The sequence below is a fragment of the Bombyx mandarina genome, chromosome 26, assembly GCF_030267445.1.
Source record: "Bombyx mandarina strain Sakado chromosome 26, ASM3026744v2".
Taxonomy (NCBI): domain Eukaryota; kingdom Metazoa; phylum Arthropoda; class Insecta; order Lepidoptera; family Bombycidae; genus Bombyx; species Bombyx mandarina.
The window spans coordinates 6,803,516-6,817,322 of NC_143232.1; the positions used below are offsets into that span (position 1 = coordinate 6,803,516).

Consider the following 13,807-nt stretch of genomic DNA (forward strand, 5'->3'; position numbering starts at 1 on the left):
CTTTTACTACTACTATTTTATTCTGGCCAATCACTATCTTTCTTCTTCTTCTTCTTCTTCTATATATATAAAAATGAATTGCTGTTCGTTAGTCTCGCTAAAACTCAAGAACGGCTGGACCGATTTGGCTAATTTTGGTCTTGAATTTTATTTGTGAAAGCCCAACGAAGGTTTAAAAGGTACATAAATATGAAAATGCTCGGACTTAAATAAAAATAACAATTTTGTTTTCCCTTTGATGTGTCCCCCGTCGGACTGATTCCTTTTGTTTGTTTTAAGTTTATTTTATACAAAAGCTTAGGTTTTTTATTTCTCGATTGAGGCACTACGAAGTCTGCCGGGTCAACTAGGCTCCAATAAAGACCTTTGGACTAAATGTGACCAAGACCCTATCGCGCAAGACATTCCCCATCGGAAATGGCGTTGGATAGGACACACTCTACGACGCAGCGGAGTCAACGCAGCATCAATCGCGTTTGAGTGGTGACCGCTTTGCAGGAGAAGACCTGGTCACCCTGTACACACTTGGCGACGCACCGTGGAGAGTGAGATGAGGACTGCCAACGTGACCTGGAGTGTTGTCAAGAAGCAAGCGCGAGACAGGGTCAAATGGAGACAACTTGTGAGGGCCCTATGTACCAGCGGGGTACCCTACAACACTACTATTTTTGGAACGAAGTTCCTTATGGGACGATGCGGAGGGGTACCCTAACCGGGAAAAATTGTCCGTAACGTAAGATTTTAATTATTTATGTATAGTCTTAGTATGATGACTATACAGTGTCTAATGTATAGTCTACGTGATGACGGTTATTATTACTAAGTTTACATTAATCGGATGTAACTAGAGCTACCGTAGGAGTGTTAAAACAATAGCTTACCTTAAATCAATTAAAATAAAAAGAAACACTAATAAATCAGGTATTAATCAAATGAATAACTAGATATACGAGTAAACTGTCGTATTTCTGTAAGTCGATTATTAATATCGTGGACGTAAATAATGGGAAAGTTAAACAATTGAAGCAACGAATGATATTTATAAACAATAAACAGGACGGGCGTATGTTCGAACGTACAACGCGGGGTTCCGTATTCCGAACAAACATTGACCTATAAATTTTAAAGCAAGTTCCTGATTTTTTTCAATATATTTTCCGGTCACGGAAAACAAACCGTTCGTAACCAAATTTCAGTTTCAAAACTCAATGGATTCAATTTAAAAAAAAAATTATTGCTCTAATCATCATACATGAATTTTTACTGGTGGTAGGACCTTCTGTGAGTCCGCACGGGTAGGTACCACCGCCCCGCCTATTTCTGCCGTGAAGCCGTAATGCGTTTCGGTTTGAAGGGTGGGGTAGCCGTTGTGACAATACAGAGACCTTAGAACTATGTCTCAAGGTGTGTGGCGCATTTACGTTATAGATGTCTATGGGCTCCAGTAACCACTTAACACCAGGTGGGCTGTGAGCTCGTCCACACATCTAAGCAATAAAAAAAATAATGAATTTCTTCCGGAAAATCGCAAGATTCAAACCTGCTTGCTACTCGTACCTCCAGTTTGAGAGCCTTACTGATTATTATATTATGAGCTTAGCGTAGGTATCACCAAATTTGTACTGTGAAACCGTCACACGTTCCTGTTTGAAAGGTGGAAGAGAAGCCTGTAAAGTCAGGAATTTCATTCATTGAGACATGAGATGGCTATCACCTATTCTGGTATCGACTTCTGAATACCGTGAGCCTATCTCATACATGAATTTCTTCGGGAAAATCGCAGAGTGCAATACGATAAATGAGAACTGGGTTAAAGCGTATAGAGCAGTAATATAGTAATTAATAACGAGCAGATAGCTTTTTAATTGTATAACGTGAAAGAAAAAAGATTGGATAGAATATCATTTTTCAAACGTATATTTTACTGTATCAAGCAACATTAACGTGGCATCTCAATTAGTTCTCGAAACAGTTCCAATTCACTTTAGATAGAAAGAATAGTTTATAAGCAAAAATAATCTATAGATAAATAGGTAGAGGCAAAATAGTTAATTGGCATTTTCTGTGTGTCAAGTGCTGGCTTAGATTTTTTTTGTAACAACTATGATGCACTTTATTGCTATCCGTAAAAATCAATTTGGAAATAGCTTTTTTTCTAAATATCAACACTAAAGCAAAGAGGCATTAAACGAAATGAAATTCCATCTTTAGGTATCAGTGATTATGGTTGAATTTAGATAATAGCAAGTACATCAAGATCCCTAGTACCGAGTGTCTTTTCGAAGATGCCTCCGATCGGGAATCGAACCCGTTCCCTGGTATTCTAGTCAGAAGCCCTAGCCATAATCAACGAGTCCAAGACAACCCTTAACATCGTGATGCATGGTTGAAGAAATAGTGAATACGGTCGTACCAGCCCATGCGAACCCACCTCATTAATAGTCAAGATGGGTATTATTGTGGGGGTATCCACCTACTCCTAACCTAAAGACTGAAGCAGCAGGTTTTCTTCTGCCAAATCTCAGTTACATCATAGTTATTCAAGATTTTCTACAATCATTATACATTATTGCAAAAAATAGGCTCGAAGGACCATAAATGAGTTGATGAAGACATTTATTTTTACTGGTAACTTAAGGATGATAATGATGGCATGCGTTTTGTTCAAAGCACTTACTGTTTCTAGTGATGTTAATACTTTAAAAACAGATCATAATTTCTCTTCAAAAATATAATTGTCAGGTCCAAATTAAATTCTATTCCCTAGTCTGGCTGTTCAAAGTTTAAATGATATCTAACGTTTTCATTATGTAAAACAACAAAAGAAAGTATAACCTGAATTTGCTTTCAAATAAAATTGCTCGTTGTGTCGTGCAAAGATGTTTTTGGACATGAAAGAAATGAAGGACGGAAATATCTTTCCACTCTTAAGCACGAATAAAAACTTCATTAATTTGGTCTGAGTGCGTCGCTATAGTTACCGGCTCATTGGCGTTGAATTCTCCTTAAAGCGGTTGGATCTACGCGCGTCACACTCTACACTTATCTCTACGGGATCTATGGCCGCTAGTCCGTTCTAATCTACCCACTACCGAGCCGCAACTGTGTGGTCTCACGACACTCACTCTTAAGTTCTGGTGGTAGGACCTTTTGTCAGTCCGCAAGGGTAGGTACTCTGTCTATTTCTGCCGTGAAACAATAATGCGTTTCGGTTTGAAGGGTGGGGCAGCCATTGTAACTATACTGAGACCTTAGAACTTATATCTCAAGGTGGGTGGCCGCATTTACGTTGTAGATGTCTATGGGCTTCGGTAGCCCCTTAACCAGGTGGGCTGTGAGCAACCATCTATGCAATAAAAAAAGGCCTCATCATCCCACTGCCAGATTTTTTCATTTCGTAACGTCATACCTCACTATTATTCTTCTGTATGGTGCCGTGAACGCAGATCTACGTGTGAGTTTGACAGCTGTATCTCTCCCAAATAGTCTGTGATACTACGTAACCTGTCAAGATGTTAAGTTTCGCCGAAGACAAGCGTCGAAAAGTTACCAAGTAGGTCGTCCGTAGCGAGGGGAGCAGCGAGAGGCGGAAATTTCGCTTGTTTACTAAATAGGCTTCATTTCCTAGTGTCGTAATGCTTCCATTCACCTACCCTCCGGCTCAAAGAGGGGCGACTTTGAAATAAGATATGAAATTCTTAATTTTATTTCAGGGGAATATTAATGGCCGCCTATTGTGTTATGTTATGAACGTAAATGCTATTGTATAATTTAACGTGAAGTTTTTCTTGTGTCAATATAATGTTAGGTTTTTGTGTATTATTATTACATTCTGGAAATAAATGAGAGGTTTTGTTTTCTCCTGAGATTAACAAACGAACGGCCGGTTTATTGAATGTTTAACTTTTCTTTAAGTATTTATTTTACTGGATCTCAAAAAAGTTTCAAATATAGCGTCTCCAACGTTTTCTCTTGTTTTGTGATTGCCAGAAACACACGTACGAGACGATAATAAACACAATCAAAATACCAAATATTTTTTACAAATACATCGACTCATATCATAAATAGAACTTTGGCCATGTTTTTTTTTTTTTTTATTGCTTAGATGTGTGGACGAGCTCACAGCCCACCTGGTGTTAAGTGGTTACTGGAGCTCATAGACATCTACAATGTAAATGCGCCACCCACCTTGAGATATAAGTTCTAAGGTCTCAGTATACTTACAACGGCTGCCCCACCCTTCAAACCGAAACGCATTACTGCTTCACGGCAGAAATAGACAGGGCGGTGGTACCTACCCGCGCGGACTCACAACAGGTCCTACCACCAGTAATTACGCAAATTATAATTTTGCGGGTTTCACTTTTATTACACGATGTTATTCCTTCACCGTGGAAGTCAATCGTGAACATTTGTTGAGTACGTATTTCATTAGAAAAATTGGTACCCGCCTGCGGGATTCGAACACTGGTGCATCGCGCTCAACGCGAATGCACCGGACGTCTTATCCGTTAGACCACGACGACTTCAAATTTACTATAGTAATTAATTTACTTAACTTAATATAGTAATCACAGTCAACCACCACTAAGTCGATGTGGCAATAGAAAGAGATCTTCCTCATTCTAGCCTTTTCCCTGTTAGTGCCAGAGTCCGCTTTCAAAATTAAGCTCCTCTTTGCCCAGTTTTCAGCATCTTTTTGGGTCCATCCTTGCATCCATCCTTATTCTCCTCCAAATCCGCTTTTACTACAACCAACCAGGGTTTCTTGAGTCTACCGCGGGATCTTGGACCGTTGGGATATATTTGAGAGCTAACATAATTAACAATACTAACGTAGCTCACACTTTCGACTAGAAAGCATAATTGTTTCAGGCAGAAAGAGATAAACAATACCAACTGATGCGGAGTGAAACTAAACCCAGCAGTGGGATATTAAAAAAACAAAGACAGCTACATTCCGGAGTCCGTGTGAACCTTATAAACAAGGACACGTTTAAATTGAGTCCCCCAAATATAAGGGCGCGGACTCAAACAGAAATTCCGATACCACACGATTGTTCTTTACATGAGACGCATTCTTACGTTACGGGAGAAAGTTTAAAGCCCCGATTACACCCCATTAACCCGCGAGAGGGTTGTAATGGCACCCATTATGACGCTTGAATCTCTTTCATTATATTTTTCCGCGCGCGGCTCCGACGTACGCAAGTTGAAACACATAGATGAGCGTGTTGCTTTTTTTATATTTGTTATTTTGAAGATCAAAGAAGTATGCTTTTTGTATCAGTCATGTATTTTTTTTAACGAAGAAAATTTATTTATTAAAAAAAATTATTATATTCAATCGTCACGTCCAATCTAGTGATAGTTTTAAAATGTCTATGAGCTCGATTTCAAATTAATTTCACAAATAATAACTGTGTTCTTAAAAATATTAGCTTAAAGTAATTTAATTGGACCATATTAATGTAACTTACAATTGATTCCGCAGTTATTAGATATTTAAGCAGAATATTTCATAATTATGTACCTTTGTATTAAATGAAACATAAGTTCTACAAGCAATTTTTATTGAAAAATAAACGATAGTTAGAATAATAGGTACGTCGCACGTCGACGGATAACGCCTTAATTAAAGAACCAAACCATGGACCGCCTTTCGCACCAACGTGTCTATTCTGAGAGAGCTTCATGTCAAAACCAGACTTTCCACTATGTGCCTTCGTAGGGTGCTGGAATTCTTCGGACATATTGCTCGTAAAGAGGGTCACAATGTTGAACAGCTGATGGTGACAGGAAAGGTAGATGGCAAACGTCCCAGAGGACGCAGTCCCACGAAATGGTCGGACTAAATACGATCTTCTCTAAACATCAACTTCCACAATGCCCTTCATGAAGCTAAGGATCGCAGCAGATCGAGGGAAATCGTACAGGAGAAACTGATGCAGCGTGGGAGTCACGACCCTCAGTAATGAGGAAAACGACGCGAGGAGGAGAAAAGAACCAAAGAAAAAATCAAATAACTTTTCGTACACATATCCTTACTATAGATGGTAGCACTTAGTCGTGTATATATGCATAAGCGGTAGCGTACAGGGGATTTTTTAATTATTTATTGCCCGTGTAGGCAAACAAGCATACGGCCCACCTGATGATGAGTGGTTACCGTCGCCCATGGACTTCATCAATGCCAGGGGCAGAGCCAAGCCACTGCCTACCGTTAAGTACTCTCCACAAGCCTCCTTTGAACAGCCGTGGAGGCGAGCTCATTCCAGAGCCGGATGGTACGTGGCAAAAAAAAAATCTGGAAGCGCACTGTGGATGACCGCAGTGGCTCCAGGTAGTATGGATAAACTCTACTCCGGTGGCGGGCGGTGCGATGGTAAAAACGAGATGATGGTATCATCTCAAGCAATTTCTCAGAGCTCTTCCCAAACGGTACAAAATACAGAGGGAACCGAAGTCCCTTCGCAGACCCAGAGCTTCCAAGAAATCACTACCGTCACGCCATACGACCTAAGTGTGCCCACAGATGCTTCACAACAAAAAAATTCATCATACAAGTCTTCGAACAATAATATACCTTACATTTTAACCAAACTGCTAAGACTATAAGAGAATAGCGAATTACAACGGACCACAAAACATTTCGCTTCACCTCAAACCTCATACAATCGGATCCGCACGTCTTCACTCACATATTCTCGCCGGGAGTAATTCGTATATTGCGGCTTCTGTAACATTGAAACATACTAAATGTGTACAGTCGAGGTGAAAATCTTAACTGACTACCTGTATATCGCGTTTCCGTCTGCGTCATCTATACTCTATACTAATATTATAAAGAGGAAAGATTTGTTTGTTTGTTTGTTTCGAATAGGCTCCGAAACTACTGGACCGATTTGAAAAATTCTTTTTCCATTAGAAGCCGACATTGTCCCTGACGAACATAGGCTACTTTTTTAATTTTTTTATTATTTTTTTTTTTTGGTTTCATGTGTGTTTTAATGTTTCCGAAGCGAAGCGAGGGCGGGTCGCTAGTTTTATATATTGCCGTAGATGGTCAAGCAAATGGTCTTAAGTGTATATGTATGATCTTCAGCCCTTTAATACCCACTGCTGGGCATGGGTCGCCCCTTTTATATGTTCAATTGGTAATAAAGAAAATAGGCCTAAGCGGCGTAGTCCCATGCGCTGTTCCGATCGGATGAAGATGACATTACTGGTGGTAGGACCTCTTGTGAGTCCGCGCGGGCAGGTACCACCACCCTGCTTATTTCTGCCGTGAAGCAATATTACGTTTCGGTTTGAAGGGTGGGGCAGTCGTTGTAACTATACTTGTGATCTTAGAACTTATATCTCAAGGTGGATGGCGGATTTACGTTGTTGATGTCTATGGGCTTCGGTAACCACTTCACGCCAGGTGGGCTGTGAGCTCGTCCAACCATGGAAGCAATAAAAAAATAAAAAATGGACTCCAACTGCAATGTCCGCTACCCACTGTACTGAAGACAGGAAGGAATGGAGGAACATAGTCCCAACAAAAGTGCTTCGTAAAGGTCACGACCTTCAGCACTGAGGAACATGACGCACGGAGGAAGAATGTTCGATCGCTCGACATTCCCCTCCACAATCGCCCCACTCCCATGACAATGAAATCGGTCCACCGCACCATAGGTCTTCCGGCACCTCTACGACTTAATCTTAGCCACCATTCTGTCACTGTCTTACTCCATCTATCATCATTTCGCCTTGGTAAGTGTCCAGCCCAACTCCATTTCAGATCCGCTACTCTTTTACCAACATCTGTAACTTAATTTGGTGTCTAATCTCGGCGTTAAGGACCCGATCCATCAATTGATGCCCAGCATAGAGCATTCTACCGCCCATTATGTTCATAGTTATAAGTTTATATTATACAGCGGCTAACCAACCTCCCACATCGACGATAATGTACCAAAAAGTAAGATCAAATTAAAACTTAGTAATTATTGCGTGTCTCTTCAATAGGGTACAGTACTGTACTTTATTAGAGAGATATAGAATGTTGCTTAGTAATTCGAGTCCCCTAATTGTAAATCATTAAATGGAGAGTAGTTCATGATAACAAGTTTTTATCGATACAAAAATTCAATTGTGATATTTTTTAAATAATCACGCACACAAACCAACACACACCTTAATGATTTATTAGGAACTTCGTTTTTGGAAGCCCAAAGCTTGTTTAAAGTCGATGTTTTAAAAAAAAAAAAAAAAAATGGCGGAGACCAGTGACATATTATCAACGTGAAATTCATCACACTACTTACCTCCTTGTTCATCACAGAAACAGATTAAGGTAACCATAAATAATAAATATACTGAAGCTATGATATTCTAATTGTATTTTGTGAAAATCAGTATTCTTTGTTTGCTATTTTTATTTTGTGTTTTTATAAACAATACTAATAAAAAAGACATAGACTCAGTTCCTATTCTTTACCTTCCTATCAACATTATTTTCACAAAACTCTCAATAATAATATTAATGAGCAGAAAATAACCTACCTTCTTCCGGAGCATGCCAATAAAAAGGGACACAGGGATTATATTTTCAGCTTAGAAATTCGATTTTTGTTGCGCATCCTAGTATGAAAGAACTCACTCACGCGTAATGTTTAAGAGACAAAAAACACAATTTATTACGTGACTGTACTTCAATTTTAAAAAGTTTTTGCACTGATTCGTTCCCCGCGTAAGGCCTTCGTTCGATAACACAAGGAAATAAAGTAAGAAGTGTATTATCGTCAAAAGAAATGTTTTGCCTGTTCACAATTACGGTTATTATAAAAAAAAATCGTATTATTTTGCAAGAACATATTCTTTTTTTTATTTGATTTTATTTTTTATTACTTTGATGGGTGGACGAGCTCACAGCCCATCTGGTGTTAAGTGGTTACTGGAGCCCATAGACATCTACAATGTAATACGCTACCCACCTTGAGATATAAGTTCTAAGGTCTCACCTCTCAGTATAGTTACAACGGCTGCCCCACCCTTCAAACCGAAACGCATTACTGCTTCACGGTAGAAATAGGCGAGGTTGTGGTACCTACCCGTGCGGACTCACAAGAGGTCCTACCACCAGGAAACTCTAACTAACTATTCTTACCTGAATCGGTTTTTTTCCGCAGCAATAAAAGACTTCACTGTTGAAATGATTGCTTATTAATGGCGAACCTAGGGTCGATTTTACATAATGTGTTCATAATGGTGCTTTTATGAGCCCAAAAGGCTAGGCGTCCCTATATCCTGCATATTTCTGTGTGTGTTACAGGCATTTCGGTTTGTTAGGTAGGTACTTACAGTTGAAAAATTAAACTCAAGACCGAGTTTGTTAGGTAGGTACTTACAGTTGAAAAATTAAACTCAAGACCGAAGATTGTTTAAACATGAAGTTTGTATGACTGTTTTTGGAATTTTGAATCACAATAATAATTGTGGCAACACAGTCAATGTAATTCAATCTAAAATTCTGGTCGTGCGTGCACGTGTTGTAACTATATTAAAACAAAATAAAAATAACCTTCTCCCTGAATCTATATATTAATACGTGAAGCAAAAACTTTGTATCCCTTTTTACGAAAATTGCGCGGACGGAGGAGTATGAAATTTTCCACACTTATAGAGAATATAGAGAAGAAGTGCACAATGCTAATATAGTTTTTAAATAATGCATAAAATATATGTTGGCTTGAGGGTAGATATTATCTTGTTGAACACCAAGTAAAACGATGTCACTTTTTGATTCCTGATTTAATCAACAATATGTTATCTTAACAATTCACTTTAACACTTGTCCAACTTTAACCAGTACGTACAACAGTCACTGAATCACACAACGTAACAAGGATATAGTAAGTGCACCAGGCAAACGCAGTCCAACGAATGTTCATTTCAAGGCACGTTCCGCCTTTTTATACTAGCCGGCGCAGCTGGCTTATGAGTCACTTCTGTTGCAGCTGTTGTTTACGAGTGGAACGACACGGCCGGCGCGCCTGGCTTGTGTGAGTCACTCCTATTGCACGTGCTGCATAACATAAATATCGTTAACGCCGTCACGGCCATACTGACGTGCGCTCGCCCTCGTGCGCGCATTCTTATGGTATGTCCGTGAACAACAAACGTGTTCGTTCATCCTGACATTAACGGATGCAACTTAAAACGTGGTCTATGATATTAACAATCTAGTACGGTTCGGTTCGCATAATTCTTCAGAAAATCCTATACTGGCTATAAATAACCTTCAGACTGCTTACATACCTGGGCCAGTTCATTTAAAACTCTTCAGGTATGTAAGTATGTCCCTTTTAACTTAGACCGGAATTGTTATCCCTTCAGTTTTTCGAACTGGACCGGATAATGCTAGACCGAATCGCAATCCCTGTAGCTAATTGTTGTGGCTAATCTGGATGAAAATCCCTATAGCCAAGCCATTGGACCGGACAGACCCTTCAATGACTTCACACTTTTTTTTTTTTTTTTTTCCTCTTTTTTTTTTGCTAGTCCGGATTAACATCTCTCTAGCCACATACAATTCTCTTTTTTTTTTTTCTTTTTTAATCTGCGTGTACGGTAGCGTTTGTTAAAACATTTCTTAAACCAGAACATTTATACGGAATTTCTTCAGAAATAGTGCGAGACCGACCATCGTTTTCTACATTTCCAACACCTGCACCTGAGGTGCCTGAGCTTACAGACATTGTATCACTACCCACAGACTATGTTTGCTGTATCGCTATTTGCGGACAAAAATGTCGCTTCTATTGTCAGTGATAGAGTCGTCATCATTAAGATCAGTTTCACGAACAAGATTAATTAACCCATCTGTGTACGCCGTCACGTCATCGTCACTATAATTTTCAGAAATTTCTAGTAGGCCTGACGGGCCTCGAGGTACTTCGCGTAAGTTTTCATGGGGAACTTTGTACACTAGAACCATTTACATATCTCAACTTATACCTATCGTTTTCCAAAACTGCAGATGATTGAAAGATTACTGGTGGCCCGGAGGCCTTTCCCGCTTCACCAGGACGGGTGGGCGAGCAAAGGCTCAGCCAAGAGGGGTGGGATTTGCTAACAACTGCCCGAGCGCCTCCGCAGGAGACCTAACAACTCAAGAGCAATTGCTTCGCGAATGAATCTACTACCGGATCGGAATCGCGACCCACTGAGAAGATCCGGCGAGAAACTCAGTGGGCTGATGCATGGGTTAGGTTGCACGTCGACCTCTTTGTCGAGTTCGACGAGTACGATTACTGGGGTTCCTCAGCCTGCTCCTAGTGTTAGAGCTGAAGGTATCTAATGCAAGAGTTATTGGATCTGATGGATCCGTAAGGACGTGTCTAGGGTGACTACGGTGACTTGTTCATGAAACCGCTTACTATTGAATAAATTACTATGGCTTTGTTTTATAAGACTACAGTCTGACCCTGAATGGAACATAAAGGGGGAGCCAAAACCACTTATCTGTAACACACTGAAGCTCTGGAACACACGTTGACGTCTCTGGTTGGACCTGCCACAGCACCTGGAGCAGTGTCGTTTTTCTTGTTGTAGCGCATGGAACACCCAGAAGCTACATGGCTCGCATCACCGCACACGTAACAGCCGACTTGCAGGCGAGAGCCGGGCGCCCACGGATGAGGAGGTTGTTCAGGTTTTGCAGGCTGTATTTTTGTGAGGCAAGTAGTAGCTCGAGCCTTAAGCGAATGTGTGAGAGTCAAAATTAAATCGACACCATCCAATACTTCAACTACTTTAAACGGCCCTTTAAACTTCGTATCTAATTTAGTTTGATTATGCTCTTCGTATTAATGTGTGGACGAGCTCACAGCCCACCTTGTGTTAAGTGGTTACTGGAACCCATAGACATCCACAGCGTAAACGCACCACACACCTTGAGATAGAAGTTCTAAGGTCTCAGTATAGTTACAACCGCTGCCCCACCCTTCAAACCGAAAAACACCACTGCTTCACGGCAGAAATAGGCAGGGTGATGGTACCCGTGCGGTCGATGGCACTATACGGAGCACCCGTCTGGTGCCACGTCCTTACCCACGAGAACGTCGCCGCGCTGCGACGCCGGCAGCGCGCGATCGCAGTCAGAGTTATTCAATGATACCTCACAGTCTCCTACGAGGCGGGGCGCCCTAGCGCAAGTGCAGCCGGAGCGCGGGGGCTCCAATATCGGCAGTCCGTGCTGGAGGCGTGGTCTCGTCGTTTGGCGGACCCGTCGGCCGGCCTCCGTACCGTCGAGGCGATCTGCCCGGTTCTCGCGGACTGGGTGGGCCGCGACCGCGGAAGTCTCACCTCCAGCTACCTGTGCAGACTCACAAGACATTTTACCACCATGCAAACTTCTTACCGCAACAAATCTTACCAGCCACCACGCAAACTACAATTTTACGGGTTCCACCTCTCTTACACGATGTTACTCCCACACTGAGGAAGCCAACCGCGAAGACATGTCAAGCACGCACAAGCACGCACTTCACCGGAAAAACCTGCATCCGCCAGCGGCCGCATCGCCAGACACGAACTCACCGGACGTCTTATCTTACAGGTCACGACGACTTCAGATGTGTCAATTTTTCTTCCCCACGGAAACTTGCTTGCTTTCTTGTTTGCTTGCTTGCTGGAGCCCGAAGTCATCGAACGTGTAGTGTTATTGGTATTGAATCGAGTAGATTCTAAAATTTCAGCGACAATTCACAGTCTCATGTCCTGGTTTACTGTACTAGTGCCATGTAACTCTAGCAGTAGTCATTGGCTTAAAAACGATTCGTGTCGGAACTACCCACTCGTCATGACAGATCCATTATTGCGATCGAAGTTTCACTTGAGATTTGCACTTGCCTTAATTTCTTGCAATAGCTTGTTACGTGTTGTATTTCCGTTAGTAAACGCCATGTGATGACGTCGACAGTCAAACTGGGCAACATGAGCCAGAACGTAAGATGTGACGATTTCTTCGTGGCTCAGATCTTCCATCGAGGTAACAGAGACGTTATTACACGACTTACGTATGCTGCATTCACGCTCTTGTGGCGTACCACTACTAGTATTCTGATCTGCATCATGTTTTTTTTTGCTGTACTTCGAACATGTTCAAACACGTCACGCCAGTGAGAGTAGAGTCCCGAATCCCACTTCTGATGTTGGCTTGAGGGTAGATATTATCTTGTTGAACACCAAGTAAAACGATGTCACTTTTTGATTCCTGATTTAATCAACAATATGTTATCTTAACAATTCACTTTAACACTTGTCCAACTTTAACCAGTACGTACAACAGTCACTGAATCACACAACGTAACAAGGATATAGTAAGTGCACCAGGCAAACGCAGTCCAACGAATGTTCATTTCAAGGCACGTTCCGCCTTTTTATACTAGCCGGCGCAGCTGGCTTATGAGTCACTTCTGTTGCAGCTGTTGTTTACGAGTGGAACGACACGGCCGGCGCGCCTGGCTTGTGTGAGTCACTCCTATTGCACGTGCTGCATAACATAAATATCGTTAACGCCGTCATATACATTAAATCAATAAATAAAACATTACACACACTACATACCATGTATTTGACGCACACACGCATGCATACTATTTATTGTCAAACTTTTGTTCTTGACGTCTGTTGTCAAATTGAGAATAGATTAAATATTGTTTGTCTTTGTTAATATTTTTTATAGTGTAGTCTTGGCGAAATTTATGATTATAGAAGTATAAAATACAATCTTATTAGTGTACAAACTTACAAT

General features: G+C 41.0%; 2 protein-coding genes and 1 long non-coding RNA gene across 4 annotated transcripts in view; 1 reads left to right on the forward strand and 2 right to left on the reverse strand.

The window, feature by feature from the left end:
- Positions 1 to 13,807, reverse strand: part of LOC149499796 (uncharacterized) — a 588,308-nt gene that overhangs the window by 492,322 nt on the left and 82,179 nt on the right. The gene's annotated exons all lie outside the window — the stretch shown is intronic.
- Octalpha2R (alpha2-adrenergic-like octopamine receptor) overlaps positions 1 to 13,807 on the forward strand; it is a 448,087-nt gene that overhangs the window by 385,546 nt on the left and 48,734 nt on the right. The gene's annotated exons all lie outside the window — the stretch shown is intronic.
- Positions 9,786 to 13,582, reverse strand: LOC149499801 (uncharacterized). 2 transcript variants are annotated; one of them, XM_089738772.1, is made up of 3 exons: positions 12,170 to 13,582; positions 11,515 to 11,747; positions 9,786 to 10,072 (listed from the first exon to the last, which is right to left on the reverse strand). In XM_089738772.1, exons 1-3 carry the CDS (start codon positions 12,386 to 12,388, stop codon positions 10,015 to 10,017), a joined length of 510 nt encoding a protein of 169 aa, XP_089594898.1. In that variant the 5' UTR covers positions 12,389 to 13,582; the 3' UTR covers positions 9,786 to 10,014. The 2 variants fall into 2 exon arrangements, with proteins under 2 accessions (XP_089594898.1, XP_089594900.1); XM_089738774.1 differs by having other exon boundaries at positions 9,786 to 10,075; positions 11,511 to 11,747.

Bases quoted from the DNA above. Each gene is read 5' to 3' on its own strand.
- LOC149499801 (XM_089738772.1), bottom strand. From the start codon at position 12,388: ATGTCTTGTGAGTCTGCACAGGTAGCTGGAGGTGAGACTTCCGCGGTC. The intron at 11,748-12,169 runs GTATCATTGAAT...CATTCGCTTAAG, and splicing joins GCCTCGTAGGAGACTGTGAG to GCTCGAGCTACTACTTGCCT. The intron at 10,073-11,514 runs ATAAGTGGTTTT...GTTATGCAGCAC, and splicing joins AGAGCTTCAGTGTGTTACAG to GTGCAATAGGAGTGACTCAC.